This window comes from Lampris incognitus, chromosome 1 (assembly GCF_029633865.1).
Source record: "Lampris incognitus isolate fLamInc1 chromosome 1, fLamInc1.hap2, whole genome shotgun sequence".
NCBI lineage: Eukaryota > Metazoa > Chordata > Actinopteri > Lampriformes > Lampridae > Lampris > Lampris incognitus.
Genome location: NC_079211.1, coordinates 105,158,353 through 105,183,167, shown reverse-complemented (window position 1 = coordinate 105,183,167; position 24,815 = coordinate 105,158,353). Strand labels below are relative to the sequence as shown.

Here is a 24,815-nt window from a genome sequence, read left to right as displayed (position 1 = left end):
ACAGAGAAATGCCAGTATCAAGACAGATTAGCCCTGACCTAAACGAGGTTTTGACCGATGTTGTTACATGGTCAATTTCATCAAAACAAGACCCCTGAGAGTGCAGCTGTTCTCTGCACTTTGTTGAGGAGAGGGGAGCTGAACATTCAGCTGTGTTGTTTCACAGCGAGGCTAGGTGGCTGTCGCGAGGTAAAGTGAAGTCACAAGCCTTTGAGCTCAGAGAGGAAATTCGTGTGTTTCTGGGGGAGGAGTGTATGCATGAAGTTGTAAGCAAGTTTAGTGATGAACAATTTCTGATGAAACTGGCCTATCTCAGCGATATATCTGGAAAGCTGAATGAATTAAATCTTCAGCTTCAAGGCAGAGACAAGTACCTTCCTCATCAGATCAGTGCATTCACTTGAAAGCTTGAGATGTGGGGCACAAGACTTGATCAAGGAAACACCGATTTCTTTGAGAATCTGAGTAAATTTGTTGAAACCAGTTATTCTGGAGCCACCACAGTGATTTCATGTCTTAAGCAGCACATCTCTTCCCTGAGAGGATTCTTTCAAAAATACTTCTCAAACAACAGTGCTCAGTATGACTGGGTGACAGATCCATTCAATGCAGCAGCACCTGCTGGTTTCAGCTCTGCTGAAGAGGACCAGTTCATCAAGATGAACCATCTCCAACCATTAAGATCCAGAGATGGAACCCTGCTGGTTATTCCCACGTCTCGGTTTGTCACAAAGGGTGATCGGGCTTTTGCTGTTAGAGCTCCCACACTATGGAACTCTCTTCCTGTTGAACTAAGACAAACCAAGTCTCTAGCTTCTTTTAAATCTCATCTTAATACTTTTCTTTTTGTGAAAGCTTTTACAAATGTTTGATGTTTGTTTTTATTTATTCATATTGTCTTAATTTTTACTCTTACTAATTAGTCTTATTCTTATTTTTGCCTTGTCTGGTTTTATTTATTTGTAAAGTAATTTATAACATTGTTTTATAAAAGTGCTATATAGTTATTATTATTACATTATTACATTATAGTCATTCATCAGAAGAACAAAACATTACACTTTCAATTAAAGCTATCACAGATAGCTTTAATTGACCATTGACAGCTTCTCACTTAGATACCAGCTTTTAAATTGCACATTATTTGGAACATGTTACATATTATAATGTACCGCAGTTTAATTTAAGCAAGGCAGTTGAAGGACCAGGTTGGCTTATGGAGTAAGCGCTTCTCACGTGTGAACACGTGTGCAGGTCCATGTGTATCTTTGCTGTAATGTTTTCCCCGCAATTATTTGTAAATCATAAATCATTTATTCTCAGTTGGCCAATACTCCTGCATAGCTGACTCCAATGAGACCAGAGGCACGGATATGACAATGGTTACCTTATTATAGGTTTAAGTAAGTGTTCCAGTTGACACAATTTCAATTAGACATAGGAACATGAATTCATAAGATAGACTTTGAAAAGCCAAATTTATAAATATTGTGTTTGATTTGACTCGACTTGGCTATGGACAACAATGCAAATGTTGTTTCATATTGAAAAAAGAAATGTCCATATCCTAGGCTACTATAGCCCAATCAAACAAGAACAAATAACCTTAACATTGGTTTACCATGATGGTTTACAAAGCTTGGGCTTCACTGGAAATTCAGAAATACTAGGCTACATCAGCAGGCTCATAACTATATCAACCAATATTGGCTAGCTGGCTTCTATATATATATAAAGCAAGAGTGTATGTTCACTTAAAACTCCAGAAATACTCATTATAGAACAAAAAGAAAGGTATATTTAGAATCAGCACTTTCCAAGGATTGCACAGTTCGAAAAATATTTCAAAACCCAAGTAAATAATGTTGATTTGTGAAATTGAGTTTATTTTGTGGCAATTTGCAGCGGCGGATTTGCAGCGATTAATACGCACATTGGCAATGTAACGGGGGCAGTCCTATGCTGTTCTATGCTGGTCAGCCTGCTGCATGCCCGTCACTCTCATCATTAGCTCTGCGTTGTGTTCTAGTTGGGTGGGGCCCCAGGTGTTGTGGGGGGCCCTCAGTCTCTCATCATCATCATCATCATCAACACGATCAAGGAAGGAGGGGGGACACACAGGACTCTATTTGGCCCACCTTGCCATTTATTTTGGTTTCAAACCCTTCGACAAACGTCCAGTCCTCCAGCGGGAGCGGTGTTTCTTACGGACGTGGGGGTCGAAGTTCAACCACTGCCCGGACTTCACTCGTGTGCGTTAGAAGGAGAAACCGTCCACGGGACTCCGATGTAAGAAAGGATTAACAAGTATTTTATCCCACAGCTTGCAGTATCTTCTTACAGGGATACTCAAGGTTACGTTCTCCTCAACCAGCAAAACTGTCCTACTGTAAGAAACGCGTGGCTCGGCTCGATCGCTGCTTGACACTCCCCCCACAAAACAAAAATGGCCTCTCCCGCGTTCCCTCTTCCGTGTACCCACAAGACCTCTCTCTTAAAGCGACAGTACATGTATATGACGGTCGTTGTAAAACATACATAAAAGTAAATAATGACATAAAATAAAATGTAGTAAACACAAATAACAGCACACAGACAGGATTTGGTGATATTTCATACTCAAACAAAATAAAATAAAAACATTAATTTTAACCTGGTTACATTCACCCCTCCTGAAATTCACCAACATCCTGACAGCAGGATAAAAAGAGAAAGAGGAAAGGAAAAGCCCATCACTGACTACTGGCACAAGTGAAAAGAAGGACCTAGTCCTCCAGTCAACTTAGGAGCTACCTCGGTTACGAGGTTCAGAAAATAATGAGGTTGATCAAGTCTCAGTATTCCCCTAGATCAATGTGACGCCTGATACGCCACACCATGCACTTGGCCCAAAACAACCCTGTCTGATAGACACCTAATAACTCACATTAAACTAGTTTGAATGACTCCAACCTCCATCAAAGTTCAAACCCTCACACTCCGTAGAAATGGCATCTGAGCCATAGATTCTATTAACCTGTTCACAGACCTCACCACCCTCCCTGTGCGTGTCCTAACCCGACCATCGCTCTCTACTTGTGTGCGTGAGACAGTGCGAGCTGCAACATCTGTATCGAGTGAGTGTGGTGCTTCTGTGTGCGAATCAGTGGGAGATATAACACCAACATCGAGTGAGTGTGATGCCTCTATGTGTGGTGCATGTGTGTTGTGTGGTGTGTGTGTGTTGGGTGGAGTCTGAGCAGTGGCCCCCACAGGACTGACTACCAGACTAGACGGAATGAACTCTTCCGCTTCTGCCCACTCAGATCTAGGCGAGTCTCCAAGTGATGAGACTGCTAGCCCCACTGCATCCCCTGAGACCGTCAGGCCATCTGCACTGTCCTCCTCATCGGACTCTGCGCAGTCAAGCAACTGACTGGTTGTACTGGACTCCTCACCCTGATCTAACTCAGGAAGGGGCAAGAAGTTGACCTCCAACAAACGGTTCCTGTGCACCACCCTGGTGTGCCCCTCTGCATCCTGAATCTTGTAGACGTGGATATTGGGGTTGACACCGACAACCGTGTACACTCCGTTCTCCCATTTGTCAGCCAACTTTCTCTTCCCTCGCTCACTCTGGTTCGCAACCAAAACACGATCCCCGACAGACAGGACAGTGCCCTTGGCGTGTCTGTTGTACTGTCGCGCCTGATGCTGCTGCTCAGCCGTGGAGTGCTTCTGAGCGATCTCCATTGCACTCCTTAGACAGGAAAGCAGAGACTGAGCATAAGAGTCATAGTCAACAACGTGAGGATCATGCAAAACCTGCCTGAACATAACATCCACCGGCAGTCTTGGGACACGCCCATACATCAGGAAGAAAGGCGCATAACCCGTGGTCTCGTGAACAGTGGCATTGTACGCGAGCGTGAGAGAATGGATCTGCTGAGGCCACTGTTGCTTCTGCTGAAGCGGAAGGGAACGGAGCATATTCCCCATCGTGCGATTAAAACGCTCTGTCCCGCCATTACCCATAGGATGGTAGGCCGTCGTGTGGGACTTCGCTACACCCACCAACTTGAGAAGCTCTGCAACCAGGTTGCTCTCAAAGTTTGTGCCCTGGTCAGAATGTATTCTCTCCGGAAACCCGTAAACACAGAATACATGATCCCAGAGTTTCTTGGCGACCTGCTTCGCTGTCTGATTGGTGCAGGGGAACGGGTGAGCAAGCTTAGTGAAGTGGTCAGTTACCACTAAGACATCGACTGACCGCTGCTTACTGTCCTCAGCGGACCAGAAATCCATACACACAAGCTGCATCGGTGCGGAAGTTTTAATGCTCTCCAGGGGCGCGCAAGCAGCTGGCTCTGGGGTCTTCCCAAACACACATCTCCGACAGCATCTGACATATGCTCTGATATCCCTCTCCATGTCAGGCCAATAAAAACGCTGCCTTGCAAGAGAGAGAGTACGGTCCTGGCCCTGATGACCAGCGTGATCGTGGATGCCAGACAGTGCCTTGTCTTTCAGACTCAGAGGTAAAACATACTGAGACCTCCTCTGCTTGGACACTGGGTCCTTTGTCACCCTGTACAAGACACCATCATTGACTTCCAACTTCTCCCACTGTTTCAACAGCCTGAGGACCTTCTGGTCAGCACCATGCCTCTCACGTCTCGATGGCTGCTTCCGAACAGCGACAAAGGGCAACACCTTGGAGATGCAGGGGTCCTGCTCCTGACTCAACCTGAGCTCCTCGGTGGATAACATTGGCAGTGTATCCTGACCACCCGACAGATGCTGAACGTGCTGGACCAAACTGAGTGCTGTGAATACTGATGCATCAGGCCAGTCACATTTGGCTTGACAAAAAGCCCTGACCTCAGCTGCATCACAAGCAAACCCAGATCGCGCACTACTCACTGTTTGGGACTGGCAACTGAGTCTGAAAACATCCCGCACAGAGTCCCCCTCAACCCCGTCGGCTTCCTGAACAAGGGCCGGGTAGGGCTCCCTAAGTAGCCTCTGACTGACGGGCTTGGAAAAAGGGTCGCGACTCAAGGCATCCGCCACCACGTTTTTCTTCCCTGGCAGGTGTTTGAGATTGAAAGTGTAAGACGCCAACTTAGACACCCAGCGGATCTCACATGCGTCAAGCTTCGGCTTCGTTAGGAGATAAGTCAGCGGATTATTATCTGTCCAAACGGTGAAGCTTTGACCCTTCAGCCAGTGGCTGAACTTTTCACAAACACTCCACTTCAGCGCCATGAACTCCAGTCTATGAGCTGGATACTTCCGCTGTGAGGCACTGAGGGACTTGCTGGCAAAACCAACAGGTCTGGCCTTGGACTCTCCTCGGGGCACTTGAGACAGCGCCGCGCCGAGTCCGTCCAAAGACGCATCGACCGACAAAATGAAAGGCACCTCAAAGTCTGGATGGGCAAGCACCACACACTCCAGTAACATCGTCTTCAACAGATCAAATGCTTCCCCACATTCCACCGTCCAGTCTGCGGAGGTAAGCTAACGGAAGCTGCCATGGGTCTTCTTATCCTTAGCTGACCTCCCCCTCCTCTTTTGTCCAGCTGTAAGGGCGAACAGGGGCTTAGCCACGGAGGAGCAGTTCGGGAGGAAATGCTGGTAGTAAAATACCATACCAAGGAAAGATTTGATCCTACGAACAGAAGGCGTGCACCCATCACCTTCCATGAGATCCTGCACTGTCATGTTGGAGATGACCTCTACTTTGGAGGGATCGACAGACACACCTCCGCCATCAACCACGTGGCCCAAAAACCGCACCCGCTTCTGCAGCAGATGACACTTTTTCGGAGCCAGTTTCAAGTTGTTCTCCCTCAACCTCTGAAACACAGTGCGGCGCCTCGACAGAGCCTCAACCTCTGACGGCGCGAAGACAAGATCATCAAGATAGCACAAAAGCTACGTGAAGTTCAGATCCCCAAAGATCCCAATCATCATTCTCATGAAGGCTGCAGGGCTATTACAAAGGCCCTGTGGCATGCGATTGTATCCATGCAACCCAAGGGGAGTCGTGAAAGCAGTGTACTTCTTGTCATCTTCATGCATTGGGATGTTGAAGAAGCCAGAGGTGAGGTCCATCGTACTAAAGAGGCAGTTACCACCCAGCGCGGCAAGACAGTCCGACTGGTGTGGCAAGGGATGAGCGTCTTTCAAGGTCCGAGCATTCAGCCATCTGAAATCTGTGCAGATCCGAAGCCCGCCATCCTTCTTCCATACCATAACCAGCGGTGAAGCGTATGCGCTCGAGGACTTCCGGATAATCCCTTTCTCCTCCATATCAGTGAGAACCTGTCTCAACTTCTGATAGTGGGCTGGGGGAACCCTCCTGTACGGCAAGCGAAAGGGGCGCTCATCCACCAGATGGATGCGATGTGTGTGTCCTGTGACCTCGCCACAGTCCAGAGAGTCCCTGGAGAAGATGTCATGGTACTCGGTGAGCAGCTGAGTGAGCTGGGACTTGCATGCTTCACTAACCTGACAGGAGCTGAGGTCAATGTCACTGAGTCCGAGCTCTGACAAACTCCTAGCCGGCTGGACAGGGGGACAGGCACTATCTGTGGCGTTGGACTCATGCCTCCCTGCAACTGATTGCAGTCCCTGGAAAACATTAAAGTCCTCAATCGCCAAGCATGGAAACACATCAGCCAACTTGCAGTTCCTTTTCAGTGTGATGGCTTTGTCAGATGGATTGACAACAGTCATGGGTACCCACCTATCAACCCAAAGCGGTGTGACAAGTCGACCTACGAGGACACTGCGTGGCATGGCCTTGGAGTCTGTCGGCTCCACAACAACAGTGCTTCCAGCTGACATAGGCACCTTAGCAGGAAGTCTGCCCCAGACTAAGTGCTCGTGCCTCGGTAAGAGTGTCACGGCCTGGGTGAGCTAAACAGTACCTATCTTCTCAGGAACTGCACCACCCCTCCAGCGCTCTACATTCGTGAACATGGACAAGAACTGTTCAACGTCAGGACTAGACGGATGTTCCTGTCTGGACGCGATGTCCCAGTACTCAGTACCACTCTTGAGTACATGGGCCACATGTTTAATGACGTTTGTGCCGACTATCAGATCATCATGCTGACCGGGCACGACCAGAGTGGGTATTACAAAGGAAACACCATAAAGCTGCATGTTGAGGTCATAAAAACCATCAGGCCTAGTCTCCAGACCACTGCAGCCAATCAAGACAATGTTCTCTTCAGGCTACTGCTTTTCAGGTAAAACACACCCAGAGCGGAGCTTCTCTACTGCATTTTCACTGATACTGCATGACATAGAGCCAGTATCCAACATGCCATTAAGCTGCACACTCTGGTTGACAAGAACAGGAGCATAGAACAAGTCACTGAAAGCCTGAATCCTCTGTGTCGCCTGAATGACCATACGCGAACCCTGAGGTGCTTTGGCACACTTGTCTTCATACAAGTGAGCCAGGTCGGAGACATCAGTGAGGGATACATCTACATTACCCACACCATCCCTCTCTAGGTGTGGGTTTAGTAGTTTAACGGATGAGACTGACGACCAGCTCTTCCACCAGGCTGAGAACGGAGCTGGTTGGGCGGCTGAGGGTGAGGACAGTCCCTCTTCCAATGACCAGGAGACAAACAGTTTATACATCGGTTCTCCCGGCTGCAGTGGGAAAATGTGGAGTGATCCGGAGACTTACAAACCCTGCACAACCTCTGTGGTGCGTCTGGCACCCGCCCTGCGGCGTTAGCTGGCGGTTGAGTCAGCGTCGGTGTCCGGACTGCAGCGCTAACTGGAACCTGAGTCTGCATTGTGACCAAACGGTCTAGCAAGCTCACCAAACTCCTCATATAGTCATCACCGCCAGAGACAGGTGCAGGAGACGGAGTAGGAGACCTTGCACAAAATGGTATAGGAGATGACGCATGAGCCGGGACAGGAGATGGCACCACCGGCACGGTCGTGTTCAAGTCGGGAGCCATGTCAACTACAGGGACATGAATCTGTGAATGGAACCTACGCTCTACCGCGCCTGCTTCACGTTGTCCACCTGCAGCAACACGGGACTTCCTCTCCAGCATGTGCTCATCAAGCCTCTCCTGGATCTCGCTAGCAGACCATTTCCCTGCGGACTTGAACTTAAAAACATTGGCAAGAGACTGATCTGGACAGTGTTTGATAAACATCATGCTTACCTCGTGGCTTGGCTCTTCAATACTACGGCCCTGCCACTTCAAGCATTCGTCAGCCACCTCCACTGTTTTATTAAGCCTAATCCAATACTCCATAGCATCCTCACCTGGCTTGGGCAGCGTACTGTAAAAGTCCGCCAGGGGCATGCTCGAGTATGTGAGGTCACTAAAGTGTTGCTTCAGTACATCAAAAATAATGTGGGGGTTCGCTATGTGGTCGACAGATGTGTTGCGCAGCTTTATCCTCACCACGTCCCCTGCTTTCCCCATAAGCTTAGCTAGAATCTCATGTGACTGCTCACTAACTGGAATGGCTCGCTTCCTCAAATACAAAGTCATAAGGCTCTCCCACTCATGAACTGTAAACTTATCAGAGCTATCGCCCCTGAAAATAGGAGGCTCCCTAGCGTCTGTCTGCATTACTACTCTAACACTAGGCACTGTCTCCGAACGCTGTTCAGCAGACCTAGCACTGTCTGTGTGTGTGTTTCTAAGCATTTGTGTTTCCTGCAGCTTAGCAGTGATTGACTCTCCTATCTTCTCTGCTAACCGAGTAATGAGCATGGCTAACTCACCCACTGGCTGCTCGCTGTTACCTAGCACAGCCCCTTCGCTGATACCTGGCCTGGCCCGTTCTACGTAGCGTGTGGAGGTGAACTGAGGAGTGCCAAATGTGGTCGGGTCTCTAGGTCCTGGTGCTCTGGTGTCTGGTTCCCCGCCCTCTAAGAGCTGCCCGAAACTCCTACCTACACCTAGCCGTAAACCCCCACCCACATCTAACTGGTACCCCCTCTCCATAGCACACTGGCGATCCAAAAGATCCTGATCAGCAATGTTACCCCCACCTACGTACGAACCACCCTCTGCCATGTTCCTACCTCTAACACTCAGATAAAATAAAAAAGTGAAAAGCTCAATTCATTTAAATAATTGAATCTAGAAATCACTAAGAGATTGAAACAATCACACACAATCAACAAATTCACCAATAGATTAATCACATATGCACATGTCCAGTAGTTTACATCAATAGATTATTCACACGAGTCCTTCAATCACATCAACATTAACCTTTTTTCCTTTTTTTTTTCGTGTGTTTTTCTTCCTTCAGTATATACAAATGTCCTGTTCACAAGCCCAGTCCATGGTAACCACAGCTATGACTGTCCAGTGTCCACACAGCTCAACTCCAGTCCACTGTAACATGAGCGTACAGTCTATAGAAATACCTGAGGACGTCTGGGGCTTGATGACGACAGCAGCCTCCCGCGGCGAGCAACTGATGTCACTCTCAGGATCCAGGAGGGTCACGGCACCAATGTAACGGAGGCAGTCCTATGCTGTTCTATGCTGGTCAGCCTGCTGCACGCCCGTCACTCTCATCATTAGCTCTGCGTTGTGTTCTAGTTGGGTGGGGCCCCAGGTGTTGTGGGGGGCCCTCAGTCTCTCATCATCATCATCATCATCACGATCAAGGAAGGAGGGGGGACACACAGGACTCTATTTGGCCCACCTTGCCATTTATTTTGGTTTCAAACCCTTCGACAAACGTCCAGTCCTCCAGCGGGAGCGGTGTTTCTTACGGACGTGGGGGTCGAAGTTCAACCACTGCCCGGACTTCACTCGTGTGCGTTAGAAGGAGAAACCGTCCACGGGACTCCAATGTAAGAAAGGATAAACAAGTATTTTATCCCACAGCTTGCAGTATCTTCTTACAGGGATACCCAAGGTTACGTTCTCCTCAACCAGCAAAACTGTCCTACTGTAAGAAACACGCGTGGCTCGGCTCGATCGCTGCTTAACACTCCCCCCACAAAACAAAAATGGCCTCTCCCGCGTTCCCTCTTCCGTGTACCCACAAGACCTCTCTCTTAAAGCGACAGTACATGTATATGACGGTCGTTGTAAAACATACATAAAAGTAAATAATGACATAAAATAAAATGTAGTAAACACAAATAACAGCAAACAGACAGGATTTGGTGATATTTCATACTCAAACAAAATAAAATAAAAACATTGATTTTAACCTGGTTACACAAGGAAGCTTGATGAATGGGTTGAAAATTATGACATTAGATAATTTTCATTAGTAAGATTCATTTATTCAACATTCGTTTATCACATCTATCATATCATAAATTATCCTATATGTCATCATCGATTATAAGGTAAAGATCAGATCGTGTTGGTTGTTTTGGTGAGAACATTTTCCCCAGGCAACGCTGGGTACCTCTGCTAGTAATTTAATACAATATGTCAACCTTTACAACTAAAATACAAAGAAATATTCTGTAGGAGGCTTTGGTAGCTCTACAAATTCTGGCCTTCCATAGAATAAATCAGAGTTCAGAAGATGATGTATGACATTAACTGACATATGCAGCGTCAAATAATAATTTTGGATAAATGACATCAAAGTAAGTAGCTAGCAAAAACTCTTAAATTGAGTTAAAATTTTGTTTTTTGTTTTTTTTAATTGCCATTAGTGTTGTTTTAACTGTCCAGTTTATCTAGAGCTGCATATTTCACCACAAAGAAATTGAGGTAGGTTAATATCTTGGTGGTAATATATTGGCAGGATATTATATTTAGAGTTTACACGTACACCCAAAGTATTTTAATTGGAGCTACGTAATGACTGTATCAAAAATAATTTAAACCTAAATTAGACTAAGAGTGGAAGGGGTTAAACATATCTTAACGTTTTGTCCTTAATCTCATTAAATAACCTGTGATGAGTGGGGAACTTCTCACTTTCTCATTGACCTGAAACACCTACACCTGATAACCTTCCTGTTTACATTAGACACTGCCAGAAAAGTACAAACATCATCGCTAACGCTACACCATCAAACACTACAAGGCTTGTATCAGAATCAGAATCAACTTTATTGGCCAAGTGTGTATGCACACGAGGAATTTGACACAGCAGCTTCTAGCAATTGTAGACATCACTCAGACAGAAAAAGATAAGAGAAAACAAAAAATAAATAAATGTAACAACAGCAGGACATTGCAGGCAAGCATGCATGCACAACAGGTATGTCACTACTATACAGAGTTCTGTTACGGTTGAGTAAGCAATCTATGCCCAAATATTATACCACATTGCTTATATACTATATTGCCCATACACTATACTCTATACCATACCACAACTCCACAACCCATCATGCCCATATACAATGCTATATACTCCCCCTATATTACACTATATTATCTTATGTACAACAAGTACAGGCTGAGGAGCGCCCGTCTACCCCCCAAAATTCTCACCAACTTCTACCACTGCACAATAGAGAGCATCCTGACCATCTGCACCTCAGTGTGGTACGGCAACTGCACCTCAGTAGACCAGAAAGCTCTGCAGCGGATCGTCAAGGCGGCCCAGCACATCGCCGGTACCCAGCTCCCAGCCATAAAAGACATTTATCACAAACGCTACCTTCGAAGGGGTCTGAGCATCAGCAGAGATCCCACCCACCCCAACCATGGACTGTTCTCTCCCCTGCGCTCTGAGAGGCGCTACAGGAGCCTCAGAGCCCGCACTACCAGGCTCGAAAACAGCTTCTTTCCACAAGCTGTTGCCCACCTGAGCCTGGCTACCCACTGAATGTCTGTAGATATTTTAAAATATTTTGTACTCCAGCTCTTTTAACTTCTTTTTAGCTTTGGTCTTCATATGTGTATATCTTATACTGTGTTTGCTGTGTTTGTCTGTGTCTGTATTGCACTGATTGGTGAAGCCACAGCCCTCATTTCATTTTTAACATGTGCTTGCACATTGTTTTTAATGACAATAAAATTGAATTGAATTGAATTGAAGTATACACCACTGCTGGAAGTGGTGTTGGTGGGCCAGTAGGGGGCAGTCTTCCCGCTGGTCCTAAAAAATAAAATAAAAAATATAGCCGCAAGCGGCGATTAATGGGGTCCAAGCAGTATTGCAGCCGCCATGTCTCTGATCTGTTTAATATTTGGTACGTGGCTTCTATGGGCCACAAAGAATAAGCCTATTGTGGTGAGCCACATCTATATATCGGTGGGGTAGCAGGGCATGCACAAACTGTTGCCGGTTGGCCAGGAAAACCCTGTCTGCTTCAGCAGCCAGAGAACGGTAGTCCTTGGAGGCGGCGAGAGGAGAACTGGCCAGTGCTGTGCGTACAGATGCGGGGAGCTGCCTCAGAAAAATGTGTTTGAAAAGAAAGGCCGGATCAGCCGATCCCAGCAGACAGCATTTTTTCCATTAACTCAGACGGTTTGCCGTCGCCGAGGCCATTCGGGGACAGTAAACGGTCTGCCTTCTCCAGCTCCGACAGTTCAAATAGTTTCAGGAGGAATGTCTTTATAGCATCGTACTTGCCAGCAGCTGGCGGAGCTTCCAACAGTGTCATTGCTCGCGCCGTTGTCGATGCGTCTAACGCCGCCACTACGTGGAAGTACTGCGTTGCATCCTGCGTTATCCCTCTCAGCTTGAACTGGGCTTCCACATGTTGAAACCACGGCCGTGGATTATGCTGCCAAAAGTCGGGTAGCTTCACAGTAGCGGCGTAAATGCTAGCGTTAGCAATAGCCATGTTGTTAGCACCGGCGTCGGGAGCGAGTACCGCGGCAGCATTATTCCCGGCGTCTTCGTTGTCAGACATACTTGTATTAGTAGTTCGATCACGTCGGGGTCACCAATGTGGAGTTAGAAAACAACGAGACAGGAGACGTGAGAGTAGACGTAGTCGAGGTAGTTTACTAGCTCCAACTTAGCATGTCATACATCTGACAACGACACTGAACTGACTGTGAAGCGGAAGTGCATTATCTGACCCCTCGCCTCTTCCCTTAAAGGTACACCGTCCTCTTAGGTGAATGTCTCTCGATATATAGATGTGGGTCACCACACTATCAAGTTTCATGAAGATTGGCCATTCACACTAGCAGATATTAGCTGCTGAATTTTGATTGGCTGTTTGGCAGCCATTTTGATAATCCAGCCAATCAGCACTTTAGGCAATGTAGCCAAATGGGTCCAAGTATAAGTATACCAAATTTCAGATTTTTTGATTAAGCGGTTTTTGAGATATTGATATGTGTCAGTTGTAGCGCCCCCTATGGACGAAATTTCACAAAATTTGGCATGCTTCCAAAGAATGTTGTGGCGATTGTGCGTGACAAGGTTCATTAAATTGGGACTATCACATCACTAGATATAGGCAGTAGAATAATATGGGCCACACCTTAAATTTTGATTTACGTGTTACTTCGAAATGGAATGACATATCAAAATTCGTTTGGTATGAGATGACGCATACCAAATTTTATGCGAATCGGATGAAAAGCCTCAGACAAGTTCATTTTACTTTCATGGTGGGAAAATTTGGTAGGCGAAATTGGCGCAAATGAGTGCGTTAGATTCGGGAGCTTTCGCAAAAATTCCATAGAGAGCCCGAGATATGACCCAAAAGTAAATGTGCTTATTATAGCGCCCCCTAGAGGTGTGTCAAGGTAATATCTCTACTGTAAGATCGTTAACAGGTCTGGAACCTACCTACCAAGTTTGGTGTCTGTGCAACGTATAGTTTTTGCTGCCCAGACACTTTTAGGGAAGAATTTTGCAGAAACAACTAGATATGACAATGTCAGATTACTTGGGTCGCCTGTGTCCTAGACGATTACCATAATTTTTTAAAATGTCGTAACACTTCCATTGCTTCAGAAACATGTGCCAGAGTTTCCAAAACTGGACCAGACGGTGTCTGATTTCTTGCGTCCTAGCCGACTGCCGTAAAAAGAAAAAGTATGTCGTTAAACCCAGGTGTCCTGGCGTGTGGTATGTAGAGCTTCAGCGCTTCCACACCAAATAAGTCAAAATAGCGAGCAAACTATATGACTGACATAGGTAAAGTTGTTGATCATATTGAGATGCATGGGTCGATTAAGTTCTGTGTTGATCTGACTTATGCTGTGGGAGTTATGGCCTTTTAAGCATGACCCTTTGTTATAGCGCCACCATCTGGCTGACATGGGTGATGTGTAGTGCCAGAGTAGTGGGGGGCCGTATGCATCCACCTACCAAATTTGGTTGGTCTAGGACTTATGGTTGCTGATCCTCAGACACTTTTAGCTGAGAAACCACGCCCAAACTAATACAAGTCAAAATGGCGGGCAAACTATATGGCTGACATATGTGGTCCCAATAACAAAGTTGTAGAGCACATTCAGATGCATAGGTCTGTGCAGTTTTGTGTTGATCTGACTTATGGTGTGGGAATTACGCATGACCGTTTGTTATAGCGCCACCATCTGGCTGACATAGGTGATTTGTGGTGCCTGAGTAGTGGGGGGCCATAGGAATCCACGTACCAAAGTTGGTTGGTCTAGGACTTACGGTTGCTGAGCCTCACACACTTTTAGTGGAGAAAAATAATAATAATCCTAAAAAATACAATAGGGTTCCACCAGCTCGCTGCTTGGACCCCTAAAAATTCAATGCCCCAGTGCAGTGACGGGGACACTGTGCTGTAGGAGATGTTGTTTGGATGAGACTTGTTTGGATGAGTTAAAACCGAGGTCCTGACTCACTGTGGTCATTAAAGATTCCATGGCAATTATGCAAAGAGTAGGGGGTCCCCCGGTGTCCTGGCAAAATTCCCAACCTGGCTCTCTCCATCTGGCCACCTAATCATCCCCCATGTAATTTGCTCAAAAATTCCTCCCTCTCCACCTCAAGCTGATGTGTGGTGAGCATCCTGACGCAAAATGGCTGTTGTGCATCATACACATTGGTGGTAGTTGAAGTGGGTTACCCCTTTCTCTGTGAAGTGCTTTGGGTATCTAGATAAAGTGCTATATGAATGTAAGCCATTATTATTATTATTATTGTCATTATTACTATATCTTAACCTACCATCAACCTCACAAGTACATACTATCTTATATACCTACTTTGTTACAACCACAACAATAACGGCAATAATTTGCAACCAGTTATACAGCAGTTACATGTGTATCTACAATTGTACATTTGTATTGCACACCTGGTGTGAAGAAGTAGTGCACATGTAGGTGAGAAATCTTGACCAGAAGGGGCTATTTACAAAGCGTCATATTTACCTAATAAGTGTCTATTCCTGCACCGTACTGTTAAGTGTTTACGAGAGAGATGGCCTGTGGGAAAAAAAACTGTTCCTGTGTGTGGTGGTTTTGGTGCCTGTAGTGCTTGCCAGAGGGTAGGAGTCCAAACAGACTGTGTCCTGGGTGTGGTATCTTTGCTGATTCTGCCTGCCTGTGTCCAGGCTCCAGAGGTGTACAAGTCCTGCAGGGTGGACAGGGGAGTGCCAATGTTTTATTTTTCTTCTGCTGTCCTTACTGTTCGCTGCAGTCTGTTCCTATCCTGTTCTGCTGCTGCTCCGAACCAGACTGTGATGGATGTGCACAGGACAGATTCAGTGATCGCCGCGTAGAACTGGCTCAACAGCTCCCGTGGCAGACCAAATTTCCTCAATTGTCGAGAAAGAAAGAAAGAATGTACACTTACATAATGTGTTATTGTTAACATTCAAACAAATGTCAAGGTCATATAACACCGAGCTAAGATAATTAAAGATGTTTAGCTGACGTTAAGATAGTATAACGTTATCTTAAATCAACTAGGATGGCCACTTACCTTCATAGTTGTAGATAACATTTTCAAAGAATTTATATCCTTGCTCCAGCTTTGAAGGCGGCTGTGAAGGTGTGCTGCTCCACGAACCGAACAACATCTGAGGATGTCAATCTTGGAAGGTTGACCAAGGAAGTCGTGAATTTAAGCCCATCAGATTCACTCTCCTTCTCGTTTTTTTTTTTTGGTTTTTTTTTTAATACTGGCAGTTGGCATCCAAAATGTTGCATTACCACTACCTAGTGAAATGCAAGAGCTTCACTGTACTAATTATTTAGATTGTACACCCAAAGGGATCCCATTCACAACATTGTCTATTCTACAACCCAGATCAAGCTGATGCAAATCCTCCCCAAAGCGTAACATCTAGATCTTCTCCGGATATGTTAAAACATTGAAATATCTCCTGGCAGTGTCCAGCACCATCTAGATTCTTTCCGACTTCCCTTTTATTCCAGCAGTGCAAATTATGACCATAGCTGGAATGCCAAAAATCTTTTCTAGTCCACACAGATATTCTGGTCAGCTCCATTCCTTTTCTGCTGCAGTTCTTTTTGTTCTTCCACCATCTCTTAATTTATCTCCATTCTCTTAGCAGCATCGACATATGAAAACCCCATTTCTTCTCTCATCTTATTCACTCTCTTTTCCTTAATTTTTCTTGCACACTGTGCTGATCCCATATCGTGATTCCCCTTGCAGTGCAGGCACTTTGCTTGCACTTTCTCAACTTTACAATCTTCAACATTGCAGTTGTCCTCCCCATATCTCCCACATCTTCTGACTCCACTGTATACTGCAGCAACATATCCATATTCTTGACAACAAAAACATCTGAGAGGAACTCTCACATATGGCCTCAATCAATCAATCAGACTTTATTTGTACAGCACTTTTCATACAAACAAATGTAACACAAAGTGCTTCGCACAATGAAACAATAACCCCCCCCATCCTTCTGACATTTTGAGATACAATCAATGATAACCATCCCACCTCTAATTAGCCTGATCAATTGTACATCTCCAAGTTCTCTCCTTACAAACTTTTCGACCTCATGTGGTTCCTTGAAAATCCTATCTTCTCTTGTCACGGCTTTCATCCCAATGAGATATGTCTCCTCTGTTCTCAATGAATGACTTGAATCGCTTGAGCAATTTGACGTATTCTTTTTCCTTTTCTTATTTTCAAACCCTCTCATGTCCTCATTTTCATTTCCAATTTCGCTCTCCAACTCACACGACATTTCCGCCTCCATCTCCCACCTTCTGGATTTGCTTTCCATTTTGGCAAAAGTGATTTAACTTAACAAACCCCAGCCGGAAGTATGTTCTATAAGTCACAAAAGCAGATAGTCGATATCCATGCACCCCCCCCCCCATTTACAGCAACCCCTCCCAGAAAATAGTTCCAACGTCCTTGATCCCAGGACGTGTGATGTGAAATAAGGCAAATTAACTCAACATGCTACAACTTTTTGCTGCTTGATATCAAAGGAAAACTCGCACAGTTCTCATTTTCCATGACTAATCTACATGTAGCGAATTCAGGGGGCAGCCAGGAAGTGAACCCAGATCGCCTGCACCATGGGCGACTGCGCTAACCAGTAAACTAAAGGGTCCGACCCGTTAGCCAACTGGCTAGCGAGTCTACTCATTCATGGCCATTACACTTCGCCCCCCTCCTTTGGGAAGCGCGTCCACACGCTTCAGCATACCAGCTCCCTCACACCTCTGGGCGCACATGCTTCCAATGGCCTCACGGTCTCACCATCCCACTTCTGACACCAATGTAGTGAATTCGGGGGGGGCAGCCGGGAAGCAAAACCGGGTAGCCCCACCACGGGCGACTGTGCTAACCAGTCAACTAAAGGGTCCAAACCATCAGGCAACCGGCTAGCGAGTCTACTCATTCATGCTTGTTACACTACCCTCCTCCTTCGGGAAGTGAGTCCCCGTGCTTCAGCATACCAGCTCCCTCACGCCTCTGGGCCCATGCACTTCCGATGCCCCCACGGTCTCACCATCCCACTTTTGACATCAATGTAGCGAATTCAGCGGTAAGCCGGGAACTACCACAGCCAGGATGCAAACCCGAGACTGCGCTAACCAGTCGACTAAAGGGTCTGACCTGTTAGCCAAGGGGTAGCGAGCCTAAGCTACCATGCTGAAGTGCGGGGATGCGCTTCCCAAAGGAGGGGGTAGTGTAACAATCATGAATGTCTAGACTCGTAATAATAATAATAATAAGAATAACATAATAATTGGATTAATAATAGTAAATAGTATAAGTAGTAGTATAATAGTAGACAGCCCTGGTCAAGGCATATCTACCCTCCCTCTGCCCCATCATGGTGAACATTATCAACTCCTCTCTGTAATTTGGTCAGGACCCTCCAGCTTCAAAATGGCTGCAGTCAACCCTATCCTCAAAAAGCCAGGTCTGGACCCAGATGACCTCACCAACTACCAGCCAATCCCCAACCTTCCTTTTCTCAGTAAAATCCTGGAAAGGGCAGTTGCTCCCCAACTCCATCAGCACATGTCCAACTATGAGCTCTACAAATACGAACCCCTTCAATCTGTCTTTAGAACACACAGAGCACACAAGGGCACAGAGACTGCCCTTATCAAAATCACCAATGACCTCTTCATTGCTGCCGATTCCAGCCACCTCAGTATTCTCATCCTACTGGACCTCGCTGCAGTCTTTGACATTGTTTCCCACATCCTCCTCCTCAACCACTTATCTGAATACCTAGGCCTCACCGGTGCAGCTCGCTCCTGGTTCCAGTCATATCTCTCCAATAGGAAACAGTTTGTCATCATCAGATACTCTAGTTCCACCCTGGCCCCAGTCAACCAAGGCATGCCCCAAGGCTCTCTGCTTGGACCTGTCCTCTTTACCATCTTCAGATCATGTGTCACCATGGTTTAAACTTCCACTGCTATCCTGATGATGCAGAGCTGTATCTCAGCATTAACCATCCACTCAGCTCCCCCCAAATCTCTTGTCAACTACCTGCACCAAATAATAATTTGGATGTCATCAAATCTACTCAAGCTAAATAGCAATAAGACAAAGTTCATGGTTGTAGCTCCCAAGGCACTGCTCCAGAAGGTTAGAGATCTTCTCCTTGATGTGGACGGCTGCTCCATCTGCCCATCTCCAGAAGTCTGCAACCTGTGTCATTCTGGACTCCACTCTCTCATTCCAGTCACACATCAAACCCATCTCTAAATCTGCTTTCGTTCACTTCCAAAACATCTCCAGACTCCAGCCATCACTCTCAGACTCCGTGGCAAAGACCCTCATCACCCCACCTCTGGTTTATTGCAATGAAGTCCTGTGCAGGGTACCCAGCAAAGCCCTGGACAGGCGTCAATATATGCACAATTCAGCTGCCAGGGTTCTCACCCGTACCAAGCCCTGACAGCACATCACCCCCACTCTCGCCAACTTCACTGGCTCCCAGTCAAGTCCTGCATTTCCTATAAAATCTTCCTCCTCAACTACAAATCCCTCCATGCCCCTGTCCCCCAGTACTTATCAGACCTCCTCCACCCCTATAGTCCTTTCTGGAATCTGTGGTCTGCACACGGGCCTGCTTACCATCCCCCACACTAGCCTGCAAACTTTTGGGGACAGAGCCTTCAGTGTAGCAGCCCCCATCATTTTTACCTCTCTCCCGGCAGAGATCCGCAACACTACTTCTTTGGACACTTAAAAAACACCTGAAAATTCACCTGTTCATCAAGGCCTATGGTCTCTAGTCACGTCTATCATACCTGGCAATGTTTGCTATTTTTTTTTCCTTGTATCATTTGTTTTGTCTGCTCCACTCTGTGTAAAGTGTCCTTGGGTCCCTTAAAAAACGCTATAAAAAATTCTAAGTTGTTGTAATAATAGTAGCATAATAACAAAATAAAATAAACATTTATTTTAAAAATAAATTTATTATATAACAAATATGTTTTAAATAAAATAAAAATTGTAAATAGCGAATATCATAATAGTGTAATATATAACAGTACAGTAAAAATATATATATATATATATATATTACTACTACTTTCGGCTGCTCCCGTTAGGGGTCGCCACAGCGGATCATCCCTTTCCATTTCTTCCTGTCTTCTGCGTCTTCCTCTGTCACACCAGCCACCTGCATGTCTTCCCTCACTACATCCATAAACCTCCTCTTTGGCCTTCCTCTTCTCCTCTTCCCTGGCAGCTCCATATTCAGCATCCTTCTCCCAATATACTCAGCATCTCTCCTCCACACATGTCCAAGCCATCTCAATCTTGCCTCTCTTGCTTTGTCTCCAAACCGTCCAACCTGAGCGGTCCCTCTAATATAATCGTTCCTAATCCTGTCCTTCTTCGTTACTCCCAGTGAAAATCTTAGCATCTTCAACTCTGCCACCTCCAGCTCCGCCTCCTGTCTTTTCGTCAGTGCCACTGTCTCCAAACCATATAACATAGCTGGTCTCACAACCATCTTGTAAACTTTCCCTTTAACTCTTGCTGATACCCTTCTGTCGCAAATCACTCCTGACACTCTTCTCCACCCACTCCAACCTGCCTGCACTCTCTTTTTCACCTCTCTACTGCACTCCCCGTTACTTTGGACAGTTGACCCCAAGTATTTAAACTCAGATGTCTTTGTCACCTCCACTCCTTGCATCCTGACCATTCCACTGTCCTCTCTCTCATTCACGCATAGGTATTCCGTCTTGCTCCTACTGACTTTCATTCCTCTTCTCTCCAGTGCATACCTCCACCTCTCCAGGCTCTCCTCAACCTGCACCCTACTCTCGCTACAGATCACAATGTCATCCGCGAACATCATCGTCCATGGAGACTCCTGCCTGATCTTGTCCGTCAACCTGTCCATCACCATTGCAAACAAGAAAGGGCTAAGAGCCGATCCTTGATGTAATCCCACCTCCACCTTGAACCCATCTGTCATTCCAACCGCACACCTCACCATTGTCACACTTCCCTCATACGTATCCTGCACCACTCCTACATACTTCTCTGCAACTCCTGACTTCCTCATACAATACCACACCTCCTCTCTCGGCACTCTGTCATAAGCTTTCTCTAAATCTACAAAGACACAATGCAACTCTTTCTGGCCTTCTCTATACTTCTCAATCAACATTCTCAAAGCAAACATCGCATCTGTGGTGCTCTTTTGTGGCATGAAACCATACTGCTGCTCGCTGATCGTCACCTCTCCTCTTAACCTAGCTTTTATTACTCTTTCCCAAATCTTCATGCTGTGGCTGATCAACTTTATACCTCTGTAGTTGTTACAGTTCTGCACATCGCCCTTGTTCTTGAAAATCGGTACCAGTATGCTTCTTCTCCACTCCTCAGGCATCCTCTCACTTTCCAGGATTGTGTTAAACAATCTAGTTAAAAACTCCACTGCCATCTCTCCTAAACATCTCCATGCCTCCACAGGTATGTCATCAGGACCAACTGCCTTTCCACTCTTCATCCTCTTAATAGCTGCCCTCACTTCCTCCTTGCTAATCCGCTGAACTTCCTGATTCACTATCCCTACATCATCCAACCTTCTCTCTCTCTCATTTTCTTCATTCATCAGCCCCTCAAAGTATTCCTTCCACCTTCTTAGCACACTCTCCTCGCTTGTCAGCACATTTCCATCTCTATCCTTGATCGCCCTAACTTGCTGCACATCCTTTGCAGCTTGGTCCCTCTGTCTAGCCAATCGGTACAAGTCCTTTTCTCCTTCCTTAGTGTCTAATCTGTCATACAACTCACCATACGCCTTTTCCTTTGCCACCTCTCTCTTTGCTTTACGCTGCATCTCCTTGTACTCCTGTCTACTTTCTTCATCTCTCTTACTATCCCACTTCTTCTTTGCCAACCTTTTCCCCTGTATAATTTGCTGTACTTCCTCATTCCACCACCAAGTCTCCTTGTCTTCCTTCCTCTGTCCTGATGACACACCAAGTACCTTCCTAGCTGTCTCCCTCACTATTTCTGCAGTGGTTTTCCAGCCATCTGGCAACTCTTCACTACCACCCAGTGCCTGTCTTAACTCCTGCCTGAACTCCACACAACAGTCTTCCTTCTTCAACTTCCACCATTTGATCTTCGGCTGTGTCTTCACTCGCTTCCTCTTCTTGGTCTCTAAAGTCATCCTACAGACCACCATCCGATGCTGCCTAGCTACGTTCTCCCCTGTCACCACCTTGCAGTCTCCAATCCCTTTTAGATGGCGCCTTCTACATAAGATATAGTCCACCTGTGTGCACTTTCCTCCACTCTTGTACGTCACCCTGTGTTCCTCCCTCTTCTTGAAATATGTATTCACCACAGCCATTTCCATCCTTTTCGCAAAATCCACCACCATCTGTCCTTCCACATTTCTCTTCTTGACTCCATACCTTCCCATCACCTCCGTTCCCTTCACCAACATGTCCATTGAAGTCGGCTCCAATCACCACTCTCTCCTCCTTGGGTACCCTCTCCACCATGTCGTCCAACTCATTCCAGAATTCTTCTTTTTCATCCATCTCACACCCAACTTGCGGGGCATATGCGCTGATAACATTCAGCAATAAACCTTCAATTTCCAGCTTCATACTCATCACTCTGTCTGACACTCTCTTCACCTCCAGCACGCTCTTGACATACTCTTCCTTCAGAATTACCCCTACCCCTTTACTCCTCCCATTCACACCATGGTAGAAGAGTTTGAAGCCACCTCCGATACTCCTGGCCTTACTCCCCTTCCATCTGGTCTCTTGCACACACAGTATGCCTACCTTTCTTCTTTCCATCATGTCAGCCAGCTCTCTCCCTTTACCAGTCATAGTGCCAACATTCAAAGTTCCAACTCTCACCTTCACATGCCTACCCTTCCTCCTCTCTAGCTGCCTCTGGACATGCTTTCCCCCTCTCCTTCTCCTTCGCCCAACAGTAGCATAGTTTCCACCGACACCCTGCTGGTTATCAGTACCGGTGGCGGTCGTTGTTAACCCGGGCCTCGACCGATCCGGTATGTAAGTCTTATTTATGATCCGCATATTTGATTTGGCAAAGATTTTACGCCGGATGCCCTTCCTGACGCAACCCTCCCCATTTGTCCGGGCTTGGGACCGGCACTAAGGATGCACTGGCTTGTGCATCCTCAGCGGCTGGGTTATATATATATATATATATATATATATATATATATATATATATATATATATATATATATATATGTGTGTGTATTTTTAGTTTTCATCTATCTGTATTGTATCATTCTCTCCGTTTATATCTATGGCTACCTGTTTCAACAGTGAATAGTACAATAATATTATAATTAGTCTAATAATATAATAGTACAATAATATATATAATAGTATAATAAAATATAATAGCATATATATATATATATATATATATATATATATATATGTCTGTCTACATCTATGGCTATCTGTTTCTATTACTACCCATCTCTGGTCTTTTTCCTTAAAAATTCTCCCTTTGTGATGTAACACCTTTCCCTCTCATTTCTGCAGGAATGGTTTACAGACGACTGTAAGTTCAGGGAGCGTTTCCAAGAGAACAGCTACAACACGTATGCCTCAGTGATCCACAGGAACCACAGGAGCAGTCGTGAGTGGTTTGTGGCCCTAAACAAGAGGGGGAAGGCTAAAATGGGCTCCAGCCCACGGGTCAAATCCCAACACGTCTCCACCCACTTTTTGCCCAGGGTCGGCCTGCATGACAAGAGCGAGCGTGGCTTCACCATTACGGACAGGAGCAAAGAGAGGCGGAAATCTCCGCCACCACTACCCCCAAAACCTCCTGTGTCAAAGGTCAACAACATGCATGCAGGCCCAACGTCCAGGCAACCTCAAGTCAAGTACTGGCCAAAGTACCGATTTGGGTAGGTTAGGGTTTGGTACCAAGAGGTTACATGTTTTATAGACATTGGACATGCGGAATGAACAAGTAATGGATGTCTTTTTGGGACAAATCTGTTCATGATATTCAAAGCATTCCAGTTGTCTGTGAAGTGTTTGAAAAAACAAATGAACAAACAAAAAACAAAGGGCTGCCAGATACAATCATCCCACAGCCACCAAGCTTTTCATTGTTGAGGCCGTGATGATAACTGTGAGCTGTTTAAAATGGTCCCATGTCCACTTGGAACATTATGTGAGTTTATAATGGACATTCTCCATCATAAACCTCTGCCAAAATGTTTTTTAGGAATGGGATCTGTTAAACACCGAATAATTATTACATCATAAATAGCTAATGCCCTCCCTCTGGGTTTAGTTATCCGATTCAATTTCAACAATCAAATGGGTTACTAAAATTCTACCATTAGCCATATTCTACAGGTCACTGCTTTGAGACCACCAAAATATTCTCTCTGACTTTCAAGCAAAGTCTTCACATCACGTCACATATCTGAACACAAATTACCCATCAAATCATCCCCCCACATGATACCAGAAACATGGCTGACAACACAAAAGGAGGTTCGACACTCAAGGTTCTCAGGGACAGCTGTGTAGGTTCAAAGAGAAAACTGTCCATCAAAACTATCGTTTTAGAAACCAGCTGTCAGCTGAAAAATCCCCAGGCATGACCTTAAGGCATCCCCCCCTCCCCCAGGAGGAGTCCACAGCACAGGGATAAAGAAGCCCACTGAGAGGGGAGCCATGTTTTGGAGAAGGCTCAGGCAGTAGGTGTATCAGATGGCAGACTGCCATGGTATGGCTGCTTAGGAAAATACTGCCCATCTCTGTGGAGGAGGACAGAAGTGCTGTATCATATTGTCCCATAAAGAACTTAGCCAGAGCTGAATCTGAAGTCTGCTTTTAAAATTATTTATCACTTGAGGGTCAGTTGGGTTCAGTTGTACAGAATCACAAGAAAGCAACTGCATGGTGAGCAATTTTTTTTGTTGTTGTAACATTTACGTGTCCTTA

General features: G+C 45.8%; 1 protein-coding gene across 1 annotated transcript in view; it reads left to right on the top strand.

The window, feature by feature from the left end:
• The window catches only part of fgf5 (fibroblast growth factor 5), a 55,106-nt gene extending 31,341 nt beyond the window's left edge, over positions 1–23,765 (top strand). The window contains exon 3 of the mRNA XM_056278697.1: positions 23,391–23,765. Within this exon, the coding sequence (XP_056134672.1) occupies positions 23,391–23,765 (375 nt within the window). The remainder of the gene's footprint in view (positions 1–23,390) is intronic.
• Positions 23,766–24,815: the final 1,050 nt, after the last annotated feature.